The 21,851-nt window shown below is 59.0% G+C and overlaps 1 protein-coding gene across 1 annotated transcript; it reads right to left on the bottom strand.

Moving 5' to 3' along the window:
* Positions 1-1,021: 1,021 nt before the first annotated feature.
* On the bottom strand, positions 1,022-17,590 carry RGS19 (regulator of G protein signaling 19). Its single transcript, XM_059480991.1, has 6 exons — positions 17,497-17,590; positions 5,986-6,128; positions 5,715-5,851; positions 4,275-4,349; positions 3,009-3,243; positions 1,022-2,479 (listed from the first exon to the last, which is right to left on the bottom strand). The coding sequence occupies exons 3-6, from the start codon at positions 5,813-5,815 to the stop codon at positions 2,291-2,293; spliced, it is 600 nt and encodes a 199-aa protein (XP_059336974.1). The 5' UTR covers positions 5,816-5,851; positions 5,986-6,128; positions 17,497-17,590; the 3' UTR covers positions 1,022-2,290.
* Positions 17,591-21,851: the final 4,261 nt, after the last annotated feature.

The raw sequence follows: 21,851 nt of genomic DNA, 5'->3' as shown, positions 1-21,851 counted from the left end.
AGCTCTTGTGCTGACGGGCAGGGCAGGAGCAGTCACATCTCATGGCATTGCTTCCCTCTTCCAGAGTGAAAAACAAGTATTTCCACTGGCTTCCCAGCATGCCAGACAGCAGACATTGAGCAGAGACCTCGGAGATGTTTGGAGAGGAGTAAGCAGCCACATGAAAGCAGCGGAAAACGTGCTCCCAGCCCCTTGGAGGGCTGTGCTGCTCCGGAGGCAGGGATCCCACCAGCATCCTTCGCTCAGGGCTTTCACTTTACAGGGTGCAGCCAAGTCTCCCAAGAAGGAAAATATTCAAAGACGCTGACAACTCCTTTAAGCCTCACGAGTCTTGTGGTGAATGGGATTATTCAAGCCAGGCTTGGGAGGGAGCAGTGTCCTCGCAGTGCTGCTGAAAAAGCTTCAGGATCTAAAACCCACGCTGACCAGAGCACTGGCTCGTGTGCTGGGAAAGGGAGCCAGCTCTTCACCAGTGCCTCTTGCCTTTCTTCTTGTGTTCCTGTGAGGAGCAGAGCTGAGCTTGTGTACAGCCTTCTGACAATCCTGAATTAGGTACCAAGAGTCCCAAGCAGGAGTTTGGGAAAACTACCATGTCATTTTACCGCTCCATTTTCCAGGAGAGCCAGGGAGGGGAAGCACACTGGATAAAAAGGTGCTTCAGAAGTAAAGATTTGCTTGTAAGGTGTTTAAAAGGGAGTGGGAGCAAGAGAAAAACGAGATTATCTCATGGCAGTGGGGTCTTCCCTGTGCTGAGACCTCTGTGGTGTGTGGAGGGATTCTGACCCCCAGCCATGCTCTTGAACAGCTTCAGGGATGTTCAACCTCCAACCCTCAGGCTGGGGCCACATTTGAGAGTATTTCCCTTACTCACAGAATGAACCCAGAACTAAAACTTGCCCTGTGCAGGGTGGGGATGCTGTAAGGTTGCAGACTGAAGAAAAACCTGCCAATAATAACAATACCGACATTCCTAATAAACCATTGCTGGTCTCTCTCAAAAATACATTTTCTTGAACTGTATTTCCAGCTTGGCAAAGAAAACTAAATTTACTGACATGAATTTCCACACAGTCATGCCATGAGGAAGGAAGGAAACAAAAACAACAAAAAAAAAGCTGAAAGAATTGGTTTGTTTAAAAAATATGTTCAATAAAAAGCATTTTTTTTCTTTTGGAAGGGCTGAAGAGAGGAGGGGAAGGGATGGATAAATAAGAAACTGCTGTGGTGGATCAGGAGAAGCAAAGACTGGCAGCAAAACCCCTGTGTTGGCTTTGTTTCAGTGTGAAGAGCAGGGACAGACGTTTTAATCCTGCATACTGAGCCTTCAGTAAATCATTCCTTGTGCTGTGGAGAAACATGGGAATTCTGTATCCTCCCTGTGACACTTCCATCCTGCATGGAGCCCAGGTGCCTGCTCAGGGAGGAACCAGGGCAGACCCCTGGGCTTCTCCCAGGCCTGGGCCAGCTGGGAGCTCTCATGCAGGCATCTTGGTGCCTGTGGGTTCTGCAGGAGGGCAAACAACACCTGTACAGGTGTTTTCCCCCTCCCTGAGGTCCATGAACCAAGGATGGAGGATGCTCTGGGTTTGGGGTGGCAGTGTGTGGTGTCATGGGGACTGGCAGGGGAGGCAGCTGTAAGACATCTCCTGCCCACCCCCTAGCACATCCCCATGGTCCCTTATGGCACCTCAGAGCTCTGCCCTCTGCCCCACCAGCAATGCAAACAGCCTCTATCACCACCCCCCTGCCCTTTGGGCCACCTCAAACAGCTGGAACCAGGTAAACCTGACAAGTTTTTATATGTACAGAGATGCTCGTCAACCCCCCTCCCGCAGCCCAAGTCCCCCAGTAAAAGCCAACCAAAGGAGCATTTAAAATTAAAAAAACAAACCCAAACCAACAACAGTTGACCTCCCCCCCACCTCAAAAAACCCCCAACTGGGTCTCAGGTGGAAAATGGGGACGTGCTGTGTCCCCAGGTGTGTGGAGATGGGATAAAGTGACCTCTTCCAAACAGGGTGTGGGGAGAGCCAGGCCCTGGGCACTGTCCTGTGCTCCCCCAGCTCGCTCTGGCCAGCACTGGGGACAGGGCAGAGAATCAGTAGTATGGACTGGCCCAGGCTGTGTCCTGGGGACAGTCCTGCAGTGTGGCCCAGACACCGGGGTGACAGTTCATAGGTAAAAAGCTAAAAACGGTGAGGTCTGGCAAGGAGGGCGGCAGAGGGGAGGAGGCACCGACCGTCCCTGGCCACCATGTCCCCACTGCTGTCCCCACGGCTAGTGGGTGCCCTTAGGACTCCGAGGAGGAGTGGGAGACGGTCTGGAGCAGCGATTTGTAAATGGCAGAGTTCAGGAAGCGGGGATAGGAGTCTCTGTGCATCAGCGTGTAGATCTGGAGCTGTGCGTCGTCGAAGGTGTGCGAGGACGGCTCCTGCATCTTCCGGTTGATGACCTCCCTCACCCGCGAGTCCAGGCTCACCTGGGGGGCACGGAGAGAAAGTGGGGGCTGGGGGACACCCAAGGACAAGCCCCTGGCCCAGCACCCATCCCCGCACCCCTCTCAAGGGAAACTGAGTAACAATGCAGTACCAGATGTGGGGAGACCAGTGTGCTCCATCCCAGAAGATACTGGCACTGGAGCCCTGGTGGCTGGGAAGGGTTGCAGGATCGAGTGGGGATCTCTCTGGGACTCCTCTGTGTCCCCCAGCTGGGCATAGGGAGGTGGGATGGGGTGGTCCCGCCCTGGGTACCCCACTCCAGGGATGCTGTGAGCCGGGATGCAGCATTTTCCCGGCCCGCTGGTGCCCTCGTGAGGTCTCGGCCCCGCAGCACAACCCGGCCCGCAGTCACAGTGCCAGCAGCGTCCCGGGGGTTTTGGGGGGCTGGATATCCCCTTCCCACCGCCGTCACCCTGCCAAACTCATCCCCAAACTGTCACAGGGCTCTGGCAGCAGCTGGAACTGAGCCCTCTCCCTAAGAGCCCTCCCCTCAAAGGCTCTGCCTCCTACCTCCTTGGGAGAGAGGATGGAGATGTAATCCTCATAGATCATCCTGGCCTTCTCGTCGATGGTGTGCTTGTTGCACTCGGTTTTGAGCTCCTCACACGCCAGCCAGAAGAGCATGTTCTCCTCGCTGTACTCAGTCCGCAAAAACTCCCGGAAGACGTTGCGCCCCGCCGGGCTCTTCATCAGCTTGTCAAAGGACTGTGCCCAGCCCTGCACCTCCTCCGGCGTGGGTTTGGCACTGACAGGTCCATGGCAAGGCAAGGGGAAGGTGTTACAGCCAGACAGACATCCCACTGTGTCCCTCCTGTGTCCCAGGGATCCCACTGTGTCCCTCCTGCTCATCCCTGGTCCCACCCAGAGGAACTGTGCCCAACCACATCCCCCGTGCCCATGAGGAGATGTTCCTGCTCAGGCTCCAGTGGTGTGGAGCTTCCAGAGGTCACTTCTGGGCTCTGTCCTGGCTCTGCTCAGCCAAGCTGGAGTGTAGCCTTGCTTTGGTATGGATTTCCCAAACTGGGGTGTATTTTGGTGCTGGCTCTGCACAAATATCAACAGGAGGAAAAGCCCTTTGGTGGAGAGGCAGCTCTGAGCCAAGAGACTGACATGGGTCCATCACCCCTCTCAGCTGGGGAGGGAGAGAACAGGGTGGAGAGGGAGGGAGGCTGTTTCCCAGCAAATGCTCAGCACCTGTTTGAGCAGGCCAGGTACACTCATTATCCACGGCTAATTAGCACATCTAACCCTGACCCAGCTGTTCCAGGCACGGCACAGAGCCCCCATGGCTGGGTGTGTCACACTTGTCGCTCAGGGAATGGGTGCTTGGTGCCCAGCATTCCTGGAGTGGGGTGCTGGCCCATCCTGCTCCTCCCTGAGTGAATGTAGACACTGCTGCTGCTTCCACTTCAGCGCTGAGAGCCCCTGGGAATGGCCTGTCCCCTCCTCTCCCTGTGGCTGCAGGATGCTCTTGGCAGTGCATCTAAATGGCAGAATGAGGTCCAAAATCTGCTGAGGTTCTTCCATGCCTCAGTTTCCCTTTGCAATGGGCCTGAGGGCAGAACCACAGTAGGATTCAGCCTGTGGCTCCAGATTCCCTGTTTCTTGGTGAGAACTGGGGAGGAGCTGGACACATCACCAGGAACCCCTGAGCCCTGGTGTGTACCCCAAGGGCAGAACACAGTCCTGGCTGCCATGGAGGGTGGCAGAGGAGACAGTGCCATACTGTGCCCTGCTGTGGTTGACCCCAGCCCACTGCACTGGCCCTGCACTCACCACGCTTCACAGTTTGGGATGCTCTCCAGTTTGGTCTCCCGGGATGCCCTCCATGCTCGCTCTCGGTCCTCGTTCCTAACGGGGAGACAGAAAGGTAGTCAGGGGCATTGGGGACACATGCAGACCCCACCTTGACCCCTGACCACTGAATCTCCTCCGTGGGCACCAGTACCCCCCAGCCATGCCTTTCTCTCACCACTGCCCTGGTGGCACCCTGGTTCCCTCATGCTGTCACCATGTGAGCGTGTCCCTGTGCTGTCCCTGTGCTCGGGGGCTGCTGTGGCTCTGGTCCTGCTTCAGCATTCAGGCTGTGTGCCAGGGCCATGTGCCAGGACTGAGCTGAGCTGGAGTGGCCACAGCAGCCGGCAGAGGTCAGTGCTGGACCAGCCCAAGGCGGAGCTGATGTGTTCACAACAATTGTGAGCTGTTGTGTCACGAACAATCACCAAGAAATAAACAAGTGTTTATTGGTGACGTGCCAGCACCAGTCCAGCCTGGAGGCAGATAGTGGGATAGAGGTGCTGGGGTTTGGGGATGTAGTGTTCCCTGTCTCTGTGTCCCCTTGTCCCCGGGGGTGCTGGTGGCACAAGTGGAGAGCAGCCATCAGCCAACTTCCCCTGGACCCGTGAATTTCGGTCCCAGCACTGACCGCAGCCCTTCCTGCTTGCGACACTGTCCCTGCTGCTCACACAGGACTGGCTGTGCAAACCTCTGCCCCAGCATGGGCAGCTGGGTGGGCAAAGCTCTGGGCATGTCCCTGCCTGTGCCACCCCCAGGGCTCGCTGCCTGCCAGGGCTGAGCCCCACTCAGGGGGGGATACAGGAGGAATAGCTGTCCCATCTCTGGGATTTCTGCTCCCTCTCTGTCACAGGCTCTTGCAGAAATTAAGGACAGACACAGGGAATGCCACCAAGCCTAGGACAGTGTCTAGGAGGGAGATGCATGGGGCTCAGCTCCAGGGTTTTTGCTCCTCCAAGCTCACTGCTCTTGGTGGGTGTAAAGACCAAAGCTGCTGCAAAGCTGGAGTCATCAGCAATTTCTGAATGAGCAGATGCTGAGGAGGAAGAGCAGATGGGCTCTCCAAAACCTAGGCTATCCAGAGAATAAGGAGCTGGAGATCCTCAGTAAGGACAGGAGATGCAGATGGAGGCAAGCAGCTGCTTCCATCCTTGGCTTTGGGCAGTGTTGGGAGGGCAGGGCTGGACTCTGTGCTCACTGCTGCAAGGCAGAACTTCCCAGAGGGCTCATATGGATGGGGCCATCCTTGCCTGGAGACCATCAGGGCAGCATGGGGGAGTCCCTCTATGCATCCCAAGAGATTTGTGTCATGAACAGCAATCACAGTGCACCCAGCACTCTATCCCCTGCCCCTGACGAGGTGGGTGGGTGATGCTCAGTGGGTGAGGCTGCAGGAGCCAGTGCAGGGGCAGGGGGACGTACCAGGAGCAGCTGCAGCAGCAGCACCAGCAGAAGCAGCAGGCGTTGGGGCGGTGGCTGCTGGCGGGTTGCACCGTGCTCGGAGAGGTCTCATGCCGGGACATCGGAAGGAACGACTCTGTGGACGCGGGTCCTGCGTACTGAGAGGGGGAGAGGGTCAGGGAGCTGCAGTGACCAACCCCCATCTGTGCAAGCACACAAAGGAGCAGCCCCTGTGCAGTGACTTGCTGTAATTTAGTGCTGGCTCCTGCCTGCCACCCCAGTCACGCCTCACCTGTGTCCCAGCCTCATACACGGCGGACGGCGTTGGGTCTGGGTCGTGTTTCAGGGGCTGTTCTGCCGCTCTCAGCTCCTCCCAGCCCGCGGGTGAGCTCTGAGACCCCCTGGCTACCGTCCCTGCCGCCTCCTGGATGGAGCCTGTGGGGAGGGGAGGAGTGGGACCTCGTTACTGCACAGAACCCCCGGCCTGGAGTGGCTCCAGGGCAGCTCTGTGCAGGGAAATGCCCTGGGCAGGTGGCAAGCGAGGGCAGGGCAGCAGGCAGAAAGTGCAAGAAAAGGAAGTGTGAAGGAAAGTAGAAGAGGAAATGCAGTGGCACATGCTCTGTCAGCCCCCTGCTTTGTCTGGGATCCCATCCCACACTTTGGGGATGCTGTGGGGCTCACTGCAGGCAGCAGTGGGGCTTGGCAGGGTGAGGGGCTCAGTGCTGGCCCTGCACACCCCTGGCCATGCCCTGTGCCATGAGGAAGAGTGGCTGAAACCCCTGGTGTCTTCAGGCATGGGATGGGGAAGTCAGAGCTGCTACACAGCATCACGTGAGTGGAAGGAAACAGGGCGGTGGTGGTGAGTTTTCACAGCTCCTGGTGCTAAACCAAACCTTGTCCAGGACACCTGCCTGTCCCTGCCCACACCACTGGCTCAGCCTGGAGCAGGGATGCTCCTGGGAAGGAGAGATGCTGGGCTCAGCACGGGCAGTGTTTATGTCAGGCCACAGCTGGCTCTACCTCCCTGTGCCTTGCCAAGGGTGATGGGCAGCAATCCTGGTCCTTCCCCTGCCAGAAGGAAGGAATGGGAGCAGAGGCAGCAGGGAGAGCCCCCAGAGATCTCAGCATCCCCACCTTGAGCAGCCTCAGGCCTCGTCTGAGTCTTGCTGCCACTCAGCAAGGGGACACAGCAAGGCTGTGGGATGCAGCTGGGGACACAGCTGTCCCCAGAGCCCTCCATGAGCCCTGGGGTAGAGCCCCCCTGTTCCCAGCAGTGCTTTCCTGGGCTCTCCCAAACCCTCCCACAGTCCCAGTGCTCCCACAGGAATGAAAAAGGAGAGAGTCTGTGTTTCACTCCCAATTGTCCCTATTTATAGCCCCAAGTGCTGGCAGGATGGCTGTGATCTTGTCACCCGGTTCAGCAGCAGCTCTGCTCCCTCTCACACCGTGCCGCCTTCGGGTCCACTTAACTCCCCACTTCTTCCCTTTCCTCTGCCTCTCCTGGCCCAACCATCTTCTACTCCCAGCACCCACATCCCACTGCCCATCCCATGGCACCCAGCACTGCCAGGGGCTGTGGCACCAACAGGAGCTGGGGTTGAGGCTGTGGGAACGGGGTGAGCAGGACACCCTGAGCATTGGGAACACCCAGCTCCCTCCCAGCTCAGCCTGGCTCTGCCACAGCCCTGGCTATGGAACGGTTGGATTGGGGGTGACTGAAGGACTGGGATATGGGGACAGTGTGTGGCTTTGCTCTGTGAGGACATCCAGGTACTTCATTTTGCTCCTTGGCCAGAGCTGAGCCATAAGTGGCTGAGCCAACACACCCTAGAGAGGCAGCAGGAGGGAGCAGCATCCCCAGGCAGGAGCACCCCCTTCCCATGCCAGGGGTGTGCTCAGCACCCAGCCAGGAGCAGGACCAGGCCACTGCCCACCCTGGGTGCTGTGAGACACAACCCAGGGCCATTCTGGAAGAGTGTGCTGTGCCATGGGAACAGGGAGAAAGGAACTGTGGGCCTCCACAGGGACCACAGGGACACTGTCTGATGGCAGCAAGAGGTGCTGCTGGTGTGATCCTCGTTGGCACCAAAAGGCAATGCCAGCACATCTGGCTTGGCACCAAAAGCCAAGCTCAGCACATCTGGGTTGGCACCAAAAGGCGATGCCAGGACACTCCGATGGACACCAAAGGGCACTGCCATCATGGTCTGGATTTGCAGGGATGATTTCTCAGCACCCTTTAATGTCCCTGCCACCCCCAGCTCCCCAGCTGGCAGGGGCTGGGTGCTGTGGGGCTGTCACCAGTTGCCCCAGTGCCAGGCCTCCCTGGGGGCTGGCGGATAGGGAAGTGCCAGAGGGAAGGCGAGGGCGTGCGCTCGAGGCTGCAGAAAGAGGAAGGATGACAAAAAGGGGACATTTCCCTACAGAGAGAAGAGACAGCCCAGAACCACCCTCCCTGAGCTCCCCAAGCCCCCTGTGAGGCTGGGAGTCCCCGTGTGCCAGGTGTCCCTGGGCTGTGCCAGGTGGCATCACACACCTGTGATGTCCCCATGATGTCTGGCACTGTCCTCTTGCCAAATGGAGCAGGGACCCTCCAAGCAACCAGACAAGATGAGCTCTCCCCAAAATCACTTTCAAAGGGGAACCTCCCCTTCCAGCAGGCCTTGCTGAGATGTTGGCCCCATCCCACACACCTGCATATGAAGCTCCTCGTGCCCTGCTCACCCTGGGCAGAGCAATCTCCCCCAGTTCTGCAGCACAGGGCACAAATCAGCACCCACCTCAGTGCAGGAGCACTCCCAGCACAACCTGTGCTGTCCCTGACGTGCCCACCTGTGCTGTGGGTGCTGGGAGGACTGGGGGGTGTGGGAGCAGCCATTGTGCTGTGTCCATACCTGCAGCCTGGCCATGGCACCAGCCAGGGTGACCCTGCCCGGCTCAGGGGGTGCGCGGCATCGCCAGGACCGCCGGCTCTGCGGGCAGGGAGGTGGGGGAGAAAAGAAGAGAGAAAGAGAAAAGCGGCCAAACACATCCTCTCACAGGAAAGGGAGTGGTAAGGGAAGTGGCAAACTCAACCGAAGAGTTCAGGCCTTTTTTGGGAAAGCCCCAGCCCGGCCCAGACGCTCTCCTTGCTGCTCCATCACGGGGCCAGCTGCCCCATGGAGGGGCACAGTGGGGCTGAGCCAGGTCAGCCTCCTGCCTCCAGGAGGGCTGGATCCATGCAAGGATGGATCCACGAGGGCTACCAAGATGGGGCTCCCCAGCCAGGACTGGCACTGATGGCAGCTCCTCGGAAACAGCCCTGGCACGCTGGTGCTGGAACAACCCCGCTCTGCCGAGGGTGCCAGGCAGGAATAACCCCGCAGCCGAGGCCGCTTCAAAGCGACAGCGCTTTCTGCCACGCTGTGCCCCCGATGTGCCCGGGCTGCCAGCACTGCCCGCAGAACACGGACACCGGCAGCGAGGTGGGCAGTGCGGGAAGGGCTGTGCGGGAAGGGCTGTGCGGGAAGGGCTGAGTCAGAGCCGCCGGCGGTGCCTCCGGCAGCATCCCTGTCCCTGCGAGGTGGGATGTGCCAGCCTGATGCACACACAGAGCGCAGCCCTGCTCCCTCGGCCAAGAGTGACTCACAAACAAAGTTGTTTGATTTTTTTCCTCTTCAGGAAAAATAGAAACACAAGAGAGAGAGAGAGAGGAATCAGCCAACCTCCGTTTTCTTGATTAAATTCACCCTCGGCCCTGCTGTGGGCAGAGGAGGCTGCAGCCCACAAGCGACCAGCACGGCTTGTGGTCTGTGCTGGCGGCTGCCCCTCGGTGGCACGGTCTCACCGCAGGTGAAAAAGGGCAGAAGGGGAGAAAGAGGGAGGAAGGACGCCGGCAGCCACCCCGCTCCCCTGGGGCAGCGCCATGTACCTGCTATCGGCTCATCCCAGCGCCGCCTTCCCCGGACACGAGTTATCACCTCCCCTCTTCCGAGCCCGCACACCCGGCACGCGAAACCCCACGCGGTTGTGCTGCTGCTGTCCCCAGTCACTCCATCCGGATGGAAACCTTCCTGTCACCCAAAGCCACCACCGGCCTGGGCAGCCCCTTCCCCTGCCGTCACCCCCGGCGCTCCAGGGGCTCAGCCGGGCGCCGCTTCTCTGCGCACCTCATTCATTCCCCAGATGGTGTTCCAGGATTCCCTCTGCTGCTACAAGGCAGGGGGACAGCTGGGGCTGTCAGGATGCAGCCACGCTCTCACGGCTTCCAGCACCCCCAGCTCACAGGCATTGAGAGTATTTCCATTCTCTGGTCACCTCTTGTCACTCTCCACCCCAGGAAGGACCTTCCCTTGGTATTTTATGGGTCAAAGCCGGGACAGCAGCTTTGCTGCTCATCACAGGATCCCGCAAGGTGGGCACAATGAACAAACCACCAGCGGCATGGAGACACCATCCCTGTCCAAATCCCTGTCACAGCCCAGTGATGCCTCAGCCAGGAGCAGCACCGGCTCTGAGCCCTCTCCATGCCTTGGAGGAGCAGCAAACACCCACCACCTGCTAGACCAGCCCCGCTGGATCAGCACAAGGAGAGCCTGGCAGCCCTGGCGTGCTGCTGCTGGATTCTCCAGTGTCTCATAAGGGCTCAGCACAGCCTGCAGCCTCCCCACCCCCTCCCTGGCATCTTCCCAGGAGGTCCCAGCACCTCTGATCTCTGCCAAATTTGGCTGGAACCAGCCACGGAGTGCAACCAGAGGCGAGGCAGCCCAGCAGGCAGCTGGGGTGGGTGGCAGGGGGCTGGCACCCCCCCGGGACCCCTCTGCCGGGGTTACCCCATGGTAAGAGCAGAGGCACGGCCCCGAGCCCCACAGCTGCCTCCCGCCCCCGCAGCCTGTCCCAGCCACCTGCCAGCAGCACAGGAAGTTTTAGGAGTTATTTTTAGACTTGGTTTTCAATCCCCCCCCCCCCCCCCCCTTCCACCCCTTAGCAATCTTTTAGAAAAAGATTAAAGAGGTTGAGGGCTTGAGCCCCCTGTCTCTGCGGGATGGGGCTGGGCTGAGCCAAATCCTACCAGCACAGAGGTGCCAGTGATCCCTGGCAGGGCTGGGTGGGCTCTGCTGGCATGAAGGCATGGTTGTGCCCATGTGGTCGCACCCTGCCACGTCCTTGCTGCCCTGTGAGCCCATGGCACTGATAAGGAGCCCATGGCACTGATAACACCACAGATGTGCCTGCACATGTGGGTGAGGCAGCGGTGGCCAGCAGGTACCTCTGGGGAGATCCTCTGTCCTGCAGTGATTCCTCTGCCACTCCCAAAGGCTGGAAAGGCAAATCCTGCTGATGGGAACTGTGACATGCTTCAGTGTGTCCAAACACCTCCCCAGTCTTTAACACCACGAGAGCTGACAGCCCCTCTCCTGCCAGGATGAGGACAATGCCAGGGTCCTTCTCCAGACCACCCACCTCCTCTGCTCCCTGTGTATTTCTGCTTGAGCGTCCTCCAAGCTAAATCCCACCATAAGCCCTCCCAAAAGGACCACATGAACCCATCCAGCACCTGCTGGGAAGAGGAGAACAGACCCATGGCTCTGTCCTGGCACCATGGCTGCTGGGCAGCAGGACAGGCACAGCACTGCCAGCACCCATCCCCTGACCCTGAAACACTGAACCAGAGTCAATTGTTTTATAGCACAAAAATAGCCCCATGCCAGTCAGCTGGGGGATTTAGTAAGGCAAGCACTGACAATTTGTTTCTACTACCAGAGGTGTTGTGGTGTGAGGGCAGGGGCCTGTTCTGAACTCAGTAATGATCCATGGGAGAGGAGAAGACAGATCAGTGATCAATACCCAGCAGGGGCTAAACAGATGGAGGAGCCTGTTGGTTGATGGGAGGGAAGATCAGAGGGACAGGGAGGAGGATAAGGCACTGGCATGGCCAGGGGAGAGCTGAGCTGGATGGGTGGTGGGGTGCTCCTTGTTCACAGCAAGCTGCCAGCCCCTGGGACCACAGGACAGTGGTGATTTGAGGGATGAAGAGTGGCATCCTTCAAGGAAATGAGGAACCAGACAGAGAACCAAGGCAGGATGGGATGAAAAGGAAGAACACTGCATCACAGGGCAATGCTGGATCAAAGGGCTGGCTCAGCACAGCTCTGAGAGCTCCCAGCACACCTGAGGGATGATTCTTCCCCCAGCACAAGCTGGGTTGCACGCAGAGCCCTGCATGGGAGGCACCAGGAGGTGCAGGAGGAGGTTTGGGAGCCTGTGCTGGCACGGGCAGGCGCTGAGTGTGACCACGCCGAGGACAGGTCTGGCCCTGCTCTGCAGCCACACTTCCTGCCCAAAGCACGGCCCCAATGGCATTGATGTGGTCAGGGCAGGGCAGAGCCTGGCTCAACCAGCAGTGGGACCAGCCAGGCCAGGGCCACACCAGCAGCTGGGGACAGCTGGGGACAAGGGGAGCATGTCCCAAACACTGCACCCAGGGGCATTTGCCCACCATGGTTTATTCAGCTGTGGGCGCTGCTGCCTGCACACTGCCAGCCCTGACAGATGCCTTTGGAGCCTGGCTTCAGGCAGATGTCACTTTGTGCTGCTGGGGACATGCACCAGGGCTGGGACATGTCCCCAGCATCAAGTCCCTGGACTACAGCTTTCAGAGCTGGGCTGTCACTTATGCCAGCAAAACTTCCTCCCACATCAGACTTGGGTCCTACATTAAAACACTGAGGGACTGAGGAATGAATCCCCCAGGCCTCATCCTGCAGGCAAACACCCAGGGAAAGGGGGATTTGCTGACCCAATGCCCTGCCCAAGTTCTGGAGAGTCCCAAGGGTCACAGGTGACCCCTGAGGTGTGGTCATGGTGCCAGGGCAGCAGGGAGGCTCTGCCCTGCCCCAGCCACCAGAAGGGATCAGGGTGAGCAATTCTTGTCCCCCAAATCCAGCTGCCCTGGTGATTTAAACGCCAACCTAAGGGGAAGATTGATGGCAGGGCTCAGCTCCATCACCCAGGGAGGAGCTGGCAGTGTGGGGAGGAAGGAAGCACTGTCACCCTGTGTGGCCCCATGTCCTGGGACACTGTCTGGCAGTGCAGCTGCTCATCCCCCTGCTGCCAGACAGGGCAGGCACAGCTGGGGCGCAGGACCCTGGCCATGGTGGGTGCCCATTGCAGGCATTCTGGGCTCACATGGTGGCAGTGGGCCTTGCAGGGCATCTCAGTGAGACACTGATTTACAGGCCATGGTGATGGCCTTTGCTGAGCCCCCAGGATGCTGCAGGGTGCAGGTCCCATCAGAGCACACGAGCTGCTGTCACAGCAATACATTTCTGCAGCCCCAAATCTGCTTCGGCAGCTCTCTCCTCCTGGTGAAACCCCCACCAGGCTCTCAGGCAGCATCTTCCCTTGGTTTTTGTGGGTGTTTTCCAGTCTAGATTGAAGCTTTCTGCCCACTAATGCCAATATGTACCTGTTTGTTCTTCTCCTGCCCTTTGCCCTGCAGCGCTGCTTGGGCATTCGCCTTCTGTCGAGGAAGCTGCAGCCCTGCTTGGGTTAAACCTGCAGGAGGGGGAGCAGCTGGAAAACCCAAACCCTTGCCCCAAACCCTTTTGCTGACCCGCTTTGGGCGGAACCAGGGGTGTTTCCAGCACTGGGAGTGGGCTGCCAGCGCACCCAGAGCCACGGCCGTGCACAGGAATGCTGTGACCCCGCTCTGCCGTGCCCATCCCGCTGCTCCCCTGGAGGCTTTGTAGCATTTCTGCCTCCAGAGTGGGGCAAGTGCTGACAAGTGAGAGTGGAGTGTGGCAAACCTGGGCCCCCAAGCCCAGCAGGGAGCCCTCAAAAGGTCAACCCAGGCTGGTTCCAAGTGCTCGGAGAACTTGAAGGGCGGCTTGCTCGAAAACTCGACCACACATTTTCCTGCGGTCAGGAAACCCCCTTTTTTCCATGTCTAAGATGAATGGTGAAGCTGAACCCCAAAGAACGTTGTTGTTGTTTTCACTGCTGCTCCACCCTTCTGCTGGTTAAATGTTGCTCTCACGAAATGGCCAAGGGCAGGAGGTTTTGCAGGATGGGTGAGTGGCAGAGCACTCCCTGCCTCTCCAGGTGCACTCACCCACAATGACTGAGGTCCTATGGATCCAGAAAATATGAGGGGATGGGCTGAGGCATCACCCTCCATGCCCTGCACAGTGTCTGGGGAGGGGAAAAATCACAGGCAGGTTTCTGTTACTGGTCCACTCTGAAGAAGGAACCCAGTGGACTTGCAGCCAAAAATAACAGAAATAAAATAATTCTCCATGCTCCCAGGGAGCGCTTTCGCAGAAGGGTGAAAGGTTGATCAAAACTCTGGGGCTGCTGCCTTGTCTTACATGGTGCTCAGGATCTGGATGGAGCCAGGATTCTGCCTTCACTAGCTTTACCCCAAAGCCACCAGCTCCTGTGTCCCCAGGTCCTGAGGATGGCTGGGCAGCTGCACAGGGAACTCACCCCAGGGCTTGTGAAGCAGCACAGCCAACAGCTCCTGCAGAGCATGCACAGCTGGATTTAAGATGTTTGATCCCTGTGAGAAGTTCTGGATGTCCTGAAACCCGTGGGAGCAGAGAGGAGAGCTGGCCAGTGGTGTTGCTGGAGTTACCATCACACCCTTTGGATGGCCAGGGCAGTGAGGATTCAGGATTTTCTGCAGGTGACCCTCCCTGTGCTGCATGGGGTAACCCATGGAGTGGCAGCTGGGGAAGGAAAAGGGCTGGCTGAGCCCAGCAGTGCTGGGAATGAGCTGGAGGAGGCTCGAGTGGTGCTGGATGGGCAGTGAATAGGGAGATGCTGGGGCTGGATGCCTGTTCCCTGAGCTGCCAGAGCTGGGGCAGTGATGGCACCACAGAGCTGCTTCCCCTCTGTGACAGGGTGTTGGGAGTCCTGCGAGTTCAGCTCCTTCCCCTCTCACACCATGGAAGATGTCGGACACTTCCCTCTCCTGCCCTCCCCACAGGTGGAACCCAGGTTGTAACACATGGGGGGATGTAAAAAATCACTGATGAGGTCCAGGATCTTTTCTTCTCCCAGAATAAGTGACAACTATGAAATAAAGTATAAAACCAGCTGGATTTAGATCCCTCCTCTCTGAAGAGCTTCTGTAATGGAAATGCAGAGAGGGATGTGCAGATGAAAAAGGAACTGAGCAATAGGAAGTCTCGGGTGAAGGCCCTGGGCACCAGATCACTCAGAACTGCTGTTATTCAGGCAAGGGCCCACTGCTGAGCCCTGAGAGTGTGGCATGGCAGGGGGAATGCCTGCTGGCCTTGCTGTGCCCTGCCTGTTCTTTTTTGGGGTGCTCAGGCATGGCCAGGGGTTGGTGCATGAACTGATCCGAGGAGCAGGAGGAGCTTGAGGGGAAAGGCAGAGTGGCTCTTACCTCCTCATGAGCTTTCCAAAATTATTTTTATCCAGAGGATAAAAATTTGGGAAAAAAAAAAAAAAAAAAAGAGGAAAAGCCTCAGCAGCTCAAGCTCATGCTCTGCAGAGGTTGAGGAGTGACACAGTGGCTGGTTTGCTACTCCTGACCTGTTGCTCACAGGGAAGAGCTCTGAGCACTGAGCTCACCCACTCACTTCACATCAGCCCAGCTGAAACCCAGGCCCAGCCTAAAAGCAAAGACAAGAACCAAAGCTCAGCCAAGATGGGAGAGGATGCACTTCAGGAGATGGCTGAGATGGGCTGCTCCAGCACCTTGGGCAGACTCAGAACCAACAACCCTGCCAAGGTATTTTTCTCCCTTACTCTTTCTGGGTTTCGTTTGAAATATTTTTCTGCCTTCAGTTCCTTCTTTTCTTAAATAATAATACCAAAACGGGTGCTCGCACCCTGACTGAGATATATTCATGTCACTAAACTCCTGCTTCTCCACTACAATCCTGTGAGGTGGAGGTTGTTTAATTGCTGAAGAACATGACTGTATTTTGATCAGTGGCTTGAGTCATTTGTGGGGAAGGGCTGACGCGGAGCAGCTAAAATCCTTGTAGGGAAGTCTGATGTGGCGCTCTCCCCTGGGAGATACTCTGAAGTATGTGCCCACTGGGGTGACCCGTTTTCCCAAAGAAAACGCCGTGCACCAGGCCAGCAAATGCCACAGCTCCGCTCACCCAGCGTGACACGGGATGAGCATCTCCACTGATGGGGATGGAGACGCATCCAGAGGGGAATGAACTCCCCTCGCAGCAGGGGAATCCCTCCCACTCGCTTCACACGTTTTGTTTAGTTTCTTAAATAAGGCCGTGGATCCGTGCCAGAGCAGCCTCATGGAAGCAGCGGGGAGAGGGAGCTTCCTGGGGAGCCCCTGGGTGCCGGGGGATGCGCGGTGACCCGCACAGGACACAGTGACCCGCACAGGGCACAGTGACCTGCACAGGACACAGTGACCCGCACAGGGCACAGTGACTGGCACAGGGCGCAGTGACCGGCACAGGGCACAGTGACCGGCACAGGGCGCAGTGACCCACACAGGGCACAGTGACCCGCACAGGGCACAGTGACCCGCACAGGGCACGGTGACCCACACAGGGCACGGTGACCCACACAGGGCACAGTGACCCGCAGAGGGCATAGTGACACACACAGGGTGCAGTGACTCGCACAGGGCACAGTGACCCGCACAGGGCACAGTGACCCGCACAGGGTGCATTGACCCACACAGGGCACAGTGACCCACACAGGGTGCAGTGACCCGCACAGGGCACAGTGACCTGCACAGGGCACAGTGACCCGCACAGGGTGCATTGACCCACACAGGGCACAGTGACCCACACAGGGTGCAGTGACCCGCACAGGGCACAGTGACCCGCACAGGGCACAGTGACCCGCTCAGGGCGTGGTGGCCGCGCTGTCCCTCTCCATCCCTGGGCCACCGAGCCCAGCCCCAAGTGCAGCATCCCGCGACGCCGCGCACGTGATGGGCTCGTGTCGGGCGACACTCGCATGTCACGGCCCTTCTGGGGACAGCCGCGTCCCCGACACCCCCGAGGCAGGTTCCTGAGCCAGCCCCTGGCTGTGCTCTGCTGGAGAACCCGCGGGCACCGCAGCCCGAGGCTGCCCTGACCTCAGGCAACCTCCCCGAGCCCCGGCGCTGCCCGAGCCCGGCTCAGCGCTGCCCCTCGCCCGGGCGAGGCTCGGCACCCTCCGCACGGAGCCCGGGGAGCCGCACGGGCACGGAGCCCTGCCCGGCCGCGCCGCTGCGGGGATGCTCCGGCACCGCCCTGGCACCCACCTGTGGGTGCGGGAGAGCCGGGGAGGCCTCGGGGGGATCCTCCCTGCAACCCCCGCCCCGGGCTGGGCAAACCCCGGCGCCGCCGGCCCTGCGGCTGGAGGGTGCCCCCCTCCTTCCCCCTCTCCATCCTCCTCCTCCTCCTCCTGGCAGGAGCCCTGCCCTCCCCTGGGGGGATGCGGCGGGGAGTTCCCCCTCCCTGCTCCGTGCTCGGGGTCCCCCCGCCCTGCCGCCCGGTCCCCACGGAGCATCCCCCCGCCCCAGCGCTCGCACACGGGGCCGGTGACAGGCGGCAGCCGGACACACGGACGCACGGACAAACAGACAGGCACGGGCAGGGCTCTCCATCCTCCGCGCGTGTGGGGGGAGCGGTGCAGGAGGGAGGATGCTCGGGGCAGGGGTCCATGCAGGGGGAGCGTGCGGAGGGGCTGGGGGAGGGAGAGCGGGTGGGCAAAGCGGGGTCCGGCGGGGGAGCGGGGCTGGGCTGGGCAGCGGGCGAGGGAGGGGGCGAGGGGAGCGCGTCCCCCCCGGCCGCGGCAGCCCCCGGCCGGGGCGCGGGGTACTCACGGGCCGGGCATCCGCGCCGCCGCCGCCGCCCCCGGCCGCCGCCGCTGCGCTGCCGCCGGGCTGGGCACCGGAGGGAGAGGGAGCGGCAGCGGGAGCCGAGCGGCGGCGGCGGCACTGCGCAGGCTCCGGCCCGGCCCCGCCGGCCACTTCCGAAAGCGATTGCAGCCCTGGCACTTCCTCACGGCGCACACACGCACACTCACACACTGACACCCACCCGCAACACCCACCGCCCCGGCCCCCTGCCCCCAGCGCCGGGCACCCACGGCTGTGCCCGGCACCAGCATCACAGAACCAGCGCTGGTACCCACTACCAGCACCCTGCACACACTACCAGCACTGGTACCCAGAATCAGCACCCTGCACCTGGTACCAGCACCCTGCACATAATACCAGCACTGGTACCCAGTACCAGCACCCTGCACCAGCACCCAGTGTCAAATATTGGCACACAGGACAAGCACTGTGCTCCCACTATTGATAAGCAGCACCAGCACCCGGTACAGTACCAGCACCATGCACCCACTATTGGCACCCAGCACCAGCATCACGTACCCAGCACTGGCTCCCGGTACTCACACCCTGCACCCCAAACTTACACCCAGCATCAGCATTGTGCACCAATACTGGCACCCTGCACCAACCCTGGGGATCCCCTCTGCTACTCTGGGGTGTTCTTCCATCCCCAGGGGATGAGGAAGGGCTGTCTGTGAAGCTTTGCCCAGATTGTTTCCCACCTAAATGTCGCTGCTCAGGAGTGGCTTTCCCTGTGTCAGTGGTTTCTCTGTTTTTTGTTCTTTTTTTTTTTTTTTTTCCTCAAAAGCGGGGATTATACATCACTAAAAATAAAGGGTGATAAAACTTTGGGAGAGAAAGGAGGCATAAAAATTTCATGATCTTGCCAGCCAGGCAAATTATCCCACTTTATTATTTAAAACCTCATTAAAAACTGTTTCCCTGGGAGAGACAATGATCAAACCGCCATCTATTTAAATCCTCGAGACGTGCGCTCGGCGACGTGGGGGACGTGTTTAAAATAGGCCCCAAATGCGACTCCTGCAGTGAAAACTCCACCCTGACCCCCACCCATGCGAGCAGCATCTCTGAGCTGATCCCTCTGCCTCTGCACTGGGGGATCAGACAGACCCAAAGTGCCTCCTACATTTTCAACCTGTCCAGCACTTTGGATTTTCCTCTTTTTCACCCATCCAGCTCACAGTGGGATCTCCACAGCTCTCACCCAGGAACCTCTCCAGACAAAGCAAGGTCCTTCCTCTGCCTGCAACTTGTGCAGATCTTGGGAGCAGCTGCAGTGAGGAGCTGTGACTGCCAGGCTGCTCCCTCCTGCTGTGTGACCGGGCCACCAGCCCTCACGATTTTCTTTAGCAATTCATTTAACTGGAAGCTCACAAATGCCCATAAAGCCTCCCACGTCTTCAGGAACTGCTTTGTAGTGTGTGTTTGGGATTTTTAGATATTTCCATGAACACTTGCCCCATCCCTGGAATTGTTCAAGCCCAGGTTGGACTGGGCTTGGAGCAACTGGTTTACTGGAAGTGTCCATGGCAGGAGGCTGGAATGAGATGAGCTTTAAGGTCTCTTCCAATCCATGCCATTCCAGGATTCTATGATTTGGGCTTGTGATTTCCTATGATTGTCAATCCAGTCGGTCCCTTCAGATGATGATAAGAAATCAGGTTTTTTAAAAAAATGTGTGTTGTGAGGAAACGCTTGGAGCTTCCAAACCCCCTGCACCATGGGGCTGGCGGTGAACCCCTGGCTGCAGCTCGGCCTCGCAGCTTCTCTGTCAATGGGAAACGCTGCCATCCATAGCCAGGAACACTGCTGGGGTCTGGAAAGCTGCTTTTCCCCCGTGCCAGCCTGGAGAGCTCCCGGGGAAGGACTGGCAGCATCCTGCCGCTCCCAGAGGCACCGGCGGAGAGAGCGGCATCCTCGGTCGAGCCGTGTCGGTGCCGAACCGTGACAGCCGGGGGCGGAGGCGCTGCCCGGGGCTCAACCCCGAGGCCGTTCCCGCACCGGAGCCGTCCGGGCCGTGCCGTTCCCGCGGCCGCCGCTGCAGTAGCGGGACCTGCCCGCAGGTGCCGCCCGACTCCGCCGGGAGCGCCGGCTCGGGGGCCCGGCAGGTCCCGGCTGTTCGGGCATCCCCGGGAGCCCGGCAGGTCCCGATGGTTCGAGGGTCCGGGAGCCCGGCAGGTCCCGGCGGTCCGGGCATCCCCTGCAGGTCCCGGCGGTCCGGGCATCCCCGGTGGCTCTGGGGGGCCCTGCATGTCCCGGCGGTCCGGGCATCACCTGCATGTCCCGGCGGTCCGGGCATCCCCGGCGGCTCGGGGGTCCCCGTGGCTCGGTGGGGCGGGGGTTCCTGGCGGCTCGGCGCGGCTCTGGCTGCTCCCTGCTCCCGCCGACCGCCGGGAGAAGGAGCCTGTGAGGAGCGGGGAGCCGGGGGCGGGGAGCGCACCCACTGCAGCGCCCCAGGAGCGCGGGGCAGCCGCGAACCATCCCCGGGAGCTGCCGCCGGTTCCTCGGTACCCGACGGACACATCACATCGTGTGCAAGAGCTGGGCACCCCAACGATGTTTCCCCAAATTTTCTGCTTATCCTTTTGTTGCTAAGTAGGCTCAGACCTGGCCAGCAGGTCCAGGACAGCGACTGCCCTCCCTGTGCTGGGAACTGCTGAGGTCACACCTCAAAATCTGTGTTTGGTTGACAAGGGGACATTGAGGGGCTGGAGGTGTCCACAGAAGGGAAGGGAGCTGTGGAAGGGCCTGGAACACAAGGAGCTGTTGAGGGAGCTGAGGGGGCTCAGTGTGGAGAGAAGGAGGCTCAGGAAGGACCTTCTCACTCTCTACAGCTGCATGAAAGGAGGTTGTAGCCAGATGGAGATTGATCTCTTCTCCCAGGGGACAAGCAACTGGACAAGAGGAAATAGTCTCAAGCTGCACCATGGGAGGTTTAGGTTGGATATAAAGGAAAATTTCTACCAGAAAAGGTTGTCCAGCATTGGACAAGCTGCCCTGGGCAGTGGTGGAGTCACCATCCCTGAAGGGATTTAGAAGCCCTGTGGATGTGGCACTTGGTGACATGGTTTATTTGTGGGCTTGGCAGCCATGGGGTAATGGTTGGACTTGATGATCTTAGAGGGCTTTTCCAACCCAAACAATTCTGTTTCATTCTGATTCTGTGATTCTAAGAAGGTGCTGGGTGAGCAGAGGTGAGCTCTGCCATAGGCTGCAGGGAGCTGTGAGTACAGCACAGCAGCAGCACCTGCAGAGCTGCTGTTCCTCTTCAAGGAGAGCTCCAGTAACTCCAGGCAGGATGCTCAGGAGCAGGAGGTCTCCTTTGATGAATATCTGAGATGAGCTAGCCTGTGTCAGGCCTGAGATACAGCAAGGTTCCCAGTGGGTCTGCAAAGTACAATTTGCTGGAGAAATCCTTCAAAAGTTGCTCAATGCCATCTCCAAAATGCTCTGCAGTGTCAGCCTGGCTGCAGCACCAGGATGGGCTGGTCCCTTCCAGGGTGTTCCCAGCTTGTGTGTCCCTTGAGAGGCTGGCAGGTGATGCAGCTGGATGGATGAAGGCTTCAGAGATGTTTTGTTTTAGGAAAGCCTTTCCCTCACCAGCTACCTGGGCTTTTTAAAGCTTTCCAAGCAGCAGAGCATGTTCAGATACAGAGTGACCAGAAGAGATGCTCCTGGCAGTGGGCTCTGAGGAAGCAACAGTCCCTGATATTCTCCAGCCAAGTGAGAGGCAGAGGAGGAGCAGCTCTGTGCTGTCACCCTGCAGGAAGTGCTTGTGAGAGCTGCGATTGCAAAGGTCACGCTCACCCTGTCCCTGAACGTGCAGCTCCCGTGCTGGGGGCAGCTGGGGACACGCTGAGGTGATGCTGCTTCTGAGTGTGCACAGAGCTGGCACGTGAGGCCGCAGGAAGCAGAGCTGCTCTGGGGACCAGCCCAGCTCCAGGGCACAAATCCACCCTGTGAATCTCAGTTATGGAGCTGTTTTTGCAGAATACCTGGTCTGAGCTGTGCAGTCTCATCACAGCTAATTTATTCCTTGTGAGAAGTACCTCTGCACCCTTTACAGCCTTTATACTCTTTTAAGGCCTCAAAGCTTCCTGTGGAATGTCAGAGACACGTTTCCAATCCCAGACTCTGCCTTGGCTATCAGGTGTGCTACAAACCTGCATATCTCTGTGGCTCCCAGGGCTGCTCACAGCCTGACTCAAGAGCCATTCTGGTGGGGGCCACGTTTTTTCCACAGGGACCTGAAGTGCAAAGATTGCCTCTCCTGTGCTCAGGCTTGGAAGATAAAGCAGCAACTTGAAGTTCTGGAGTGT

This window comes from Ammospiza nelsoni, chromosome 12 (genome assembly GCF_027579445.1).
Source record: "Ammospiza nelsoni isolate bAmmNel1 chromosome 12, bAmmNel1.pri, whole genome shotgun sequence".
Lineage (NCBI taxonomy): Eukaryota > Metazoa > Chordata > Aves > Passeriformes > Passerellidae > Ammospiza > Ammospiza nelsoni.
Note: the sequence above shows the minus strand (reverse complement) of the source record. Positions and strands in the feature narration are given on the sequence as shown.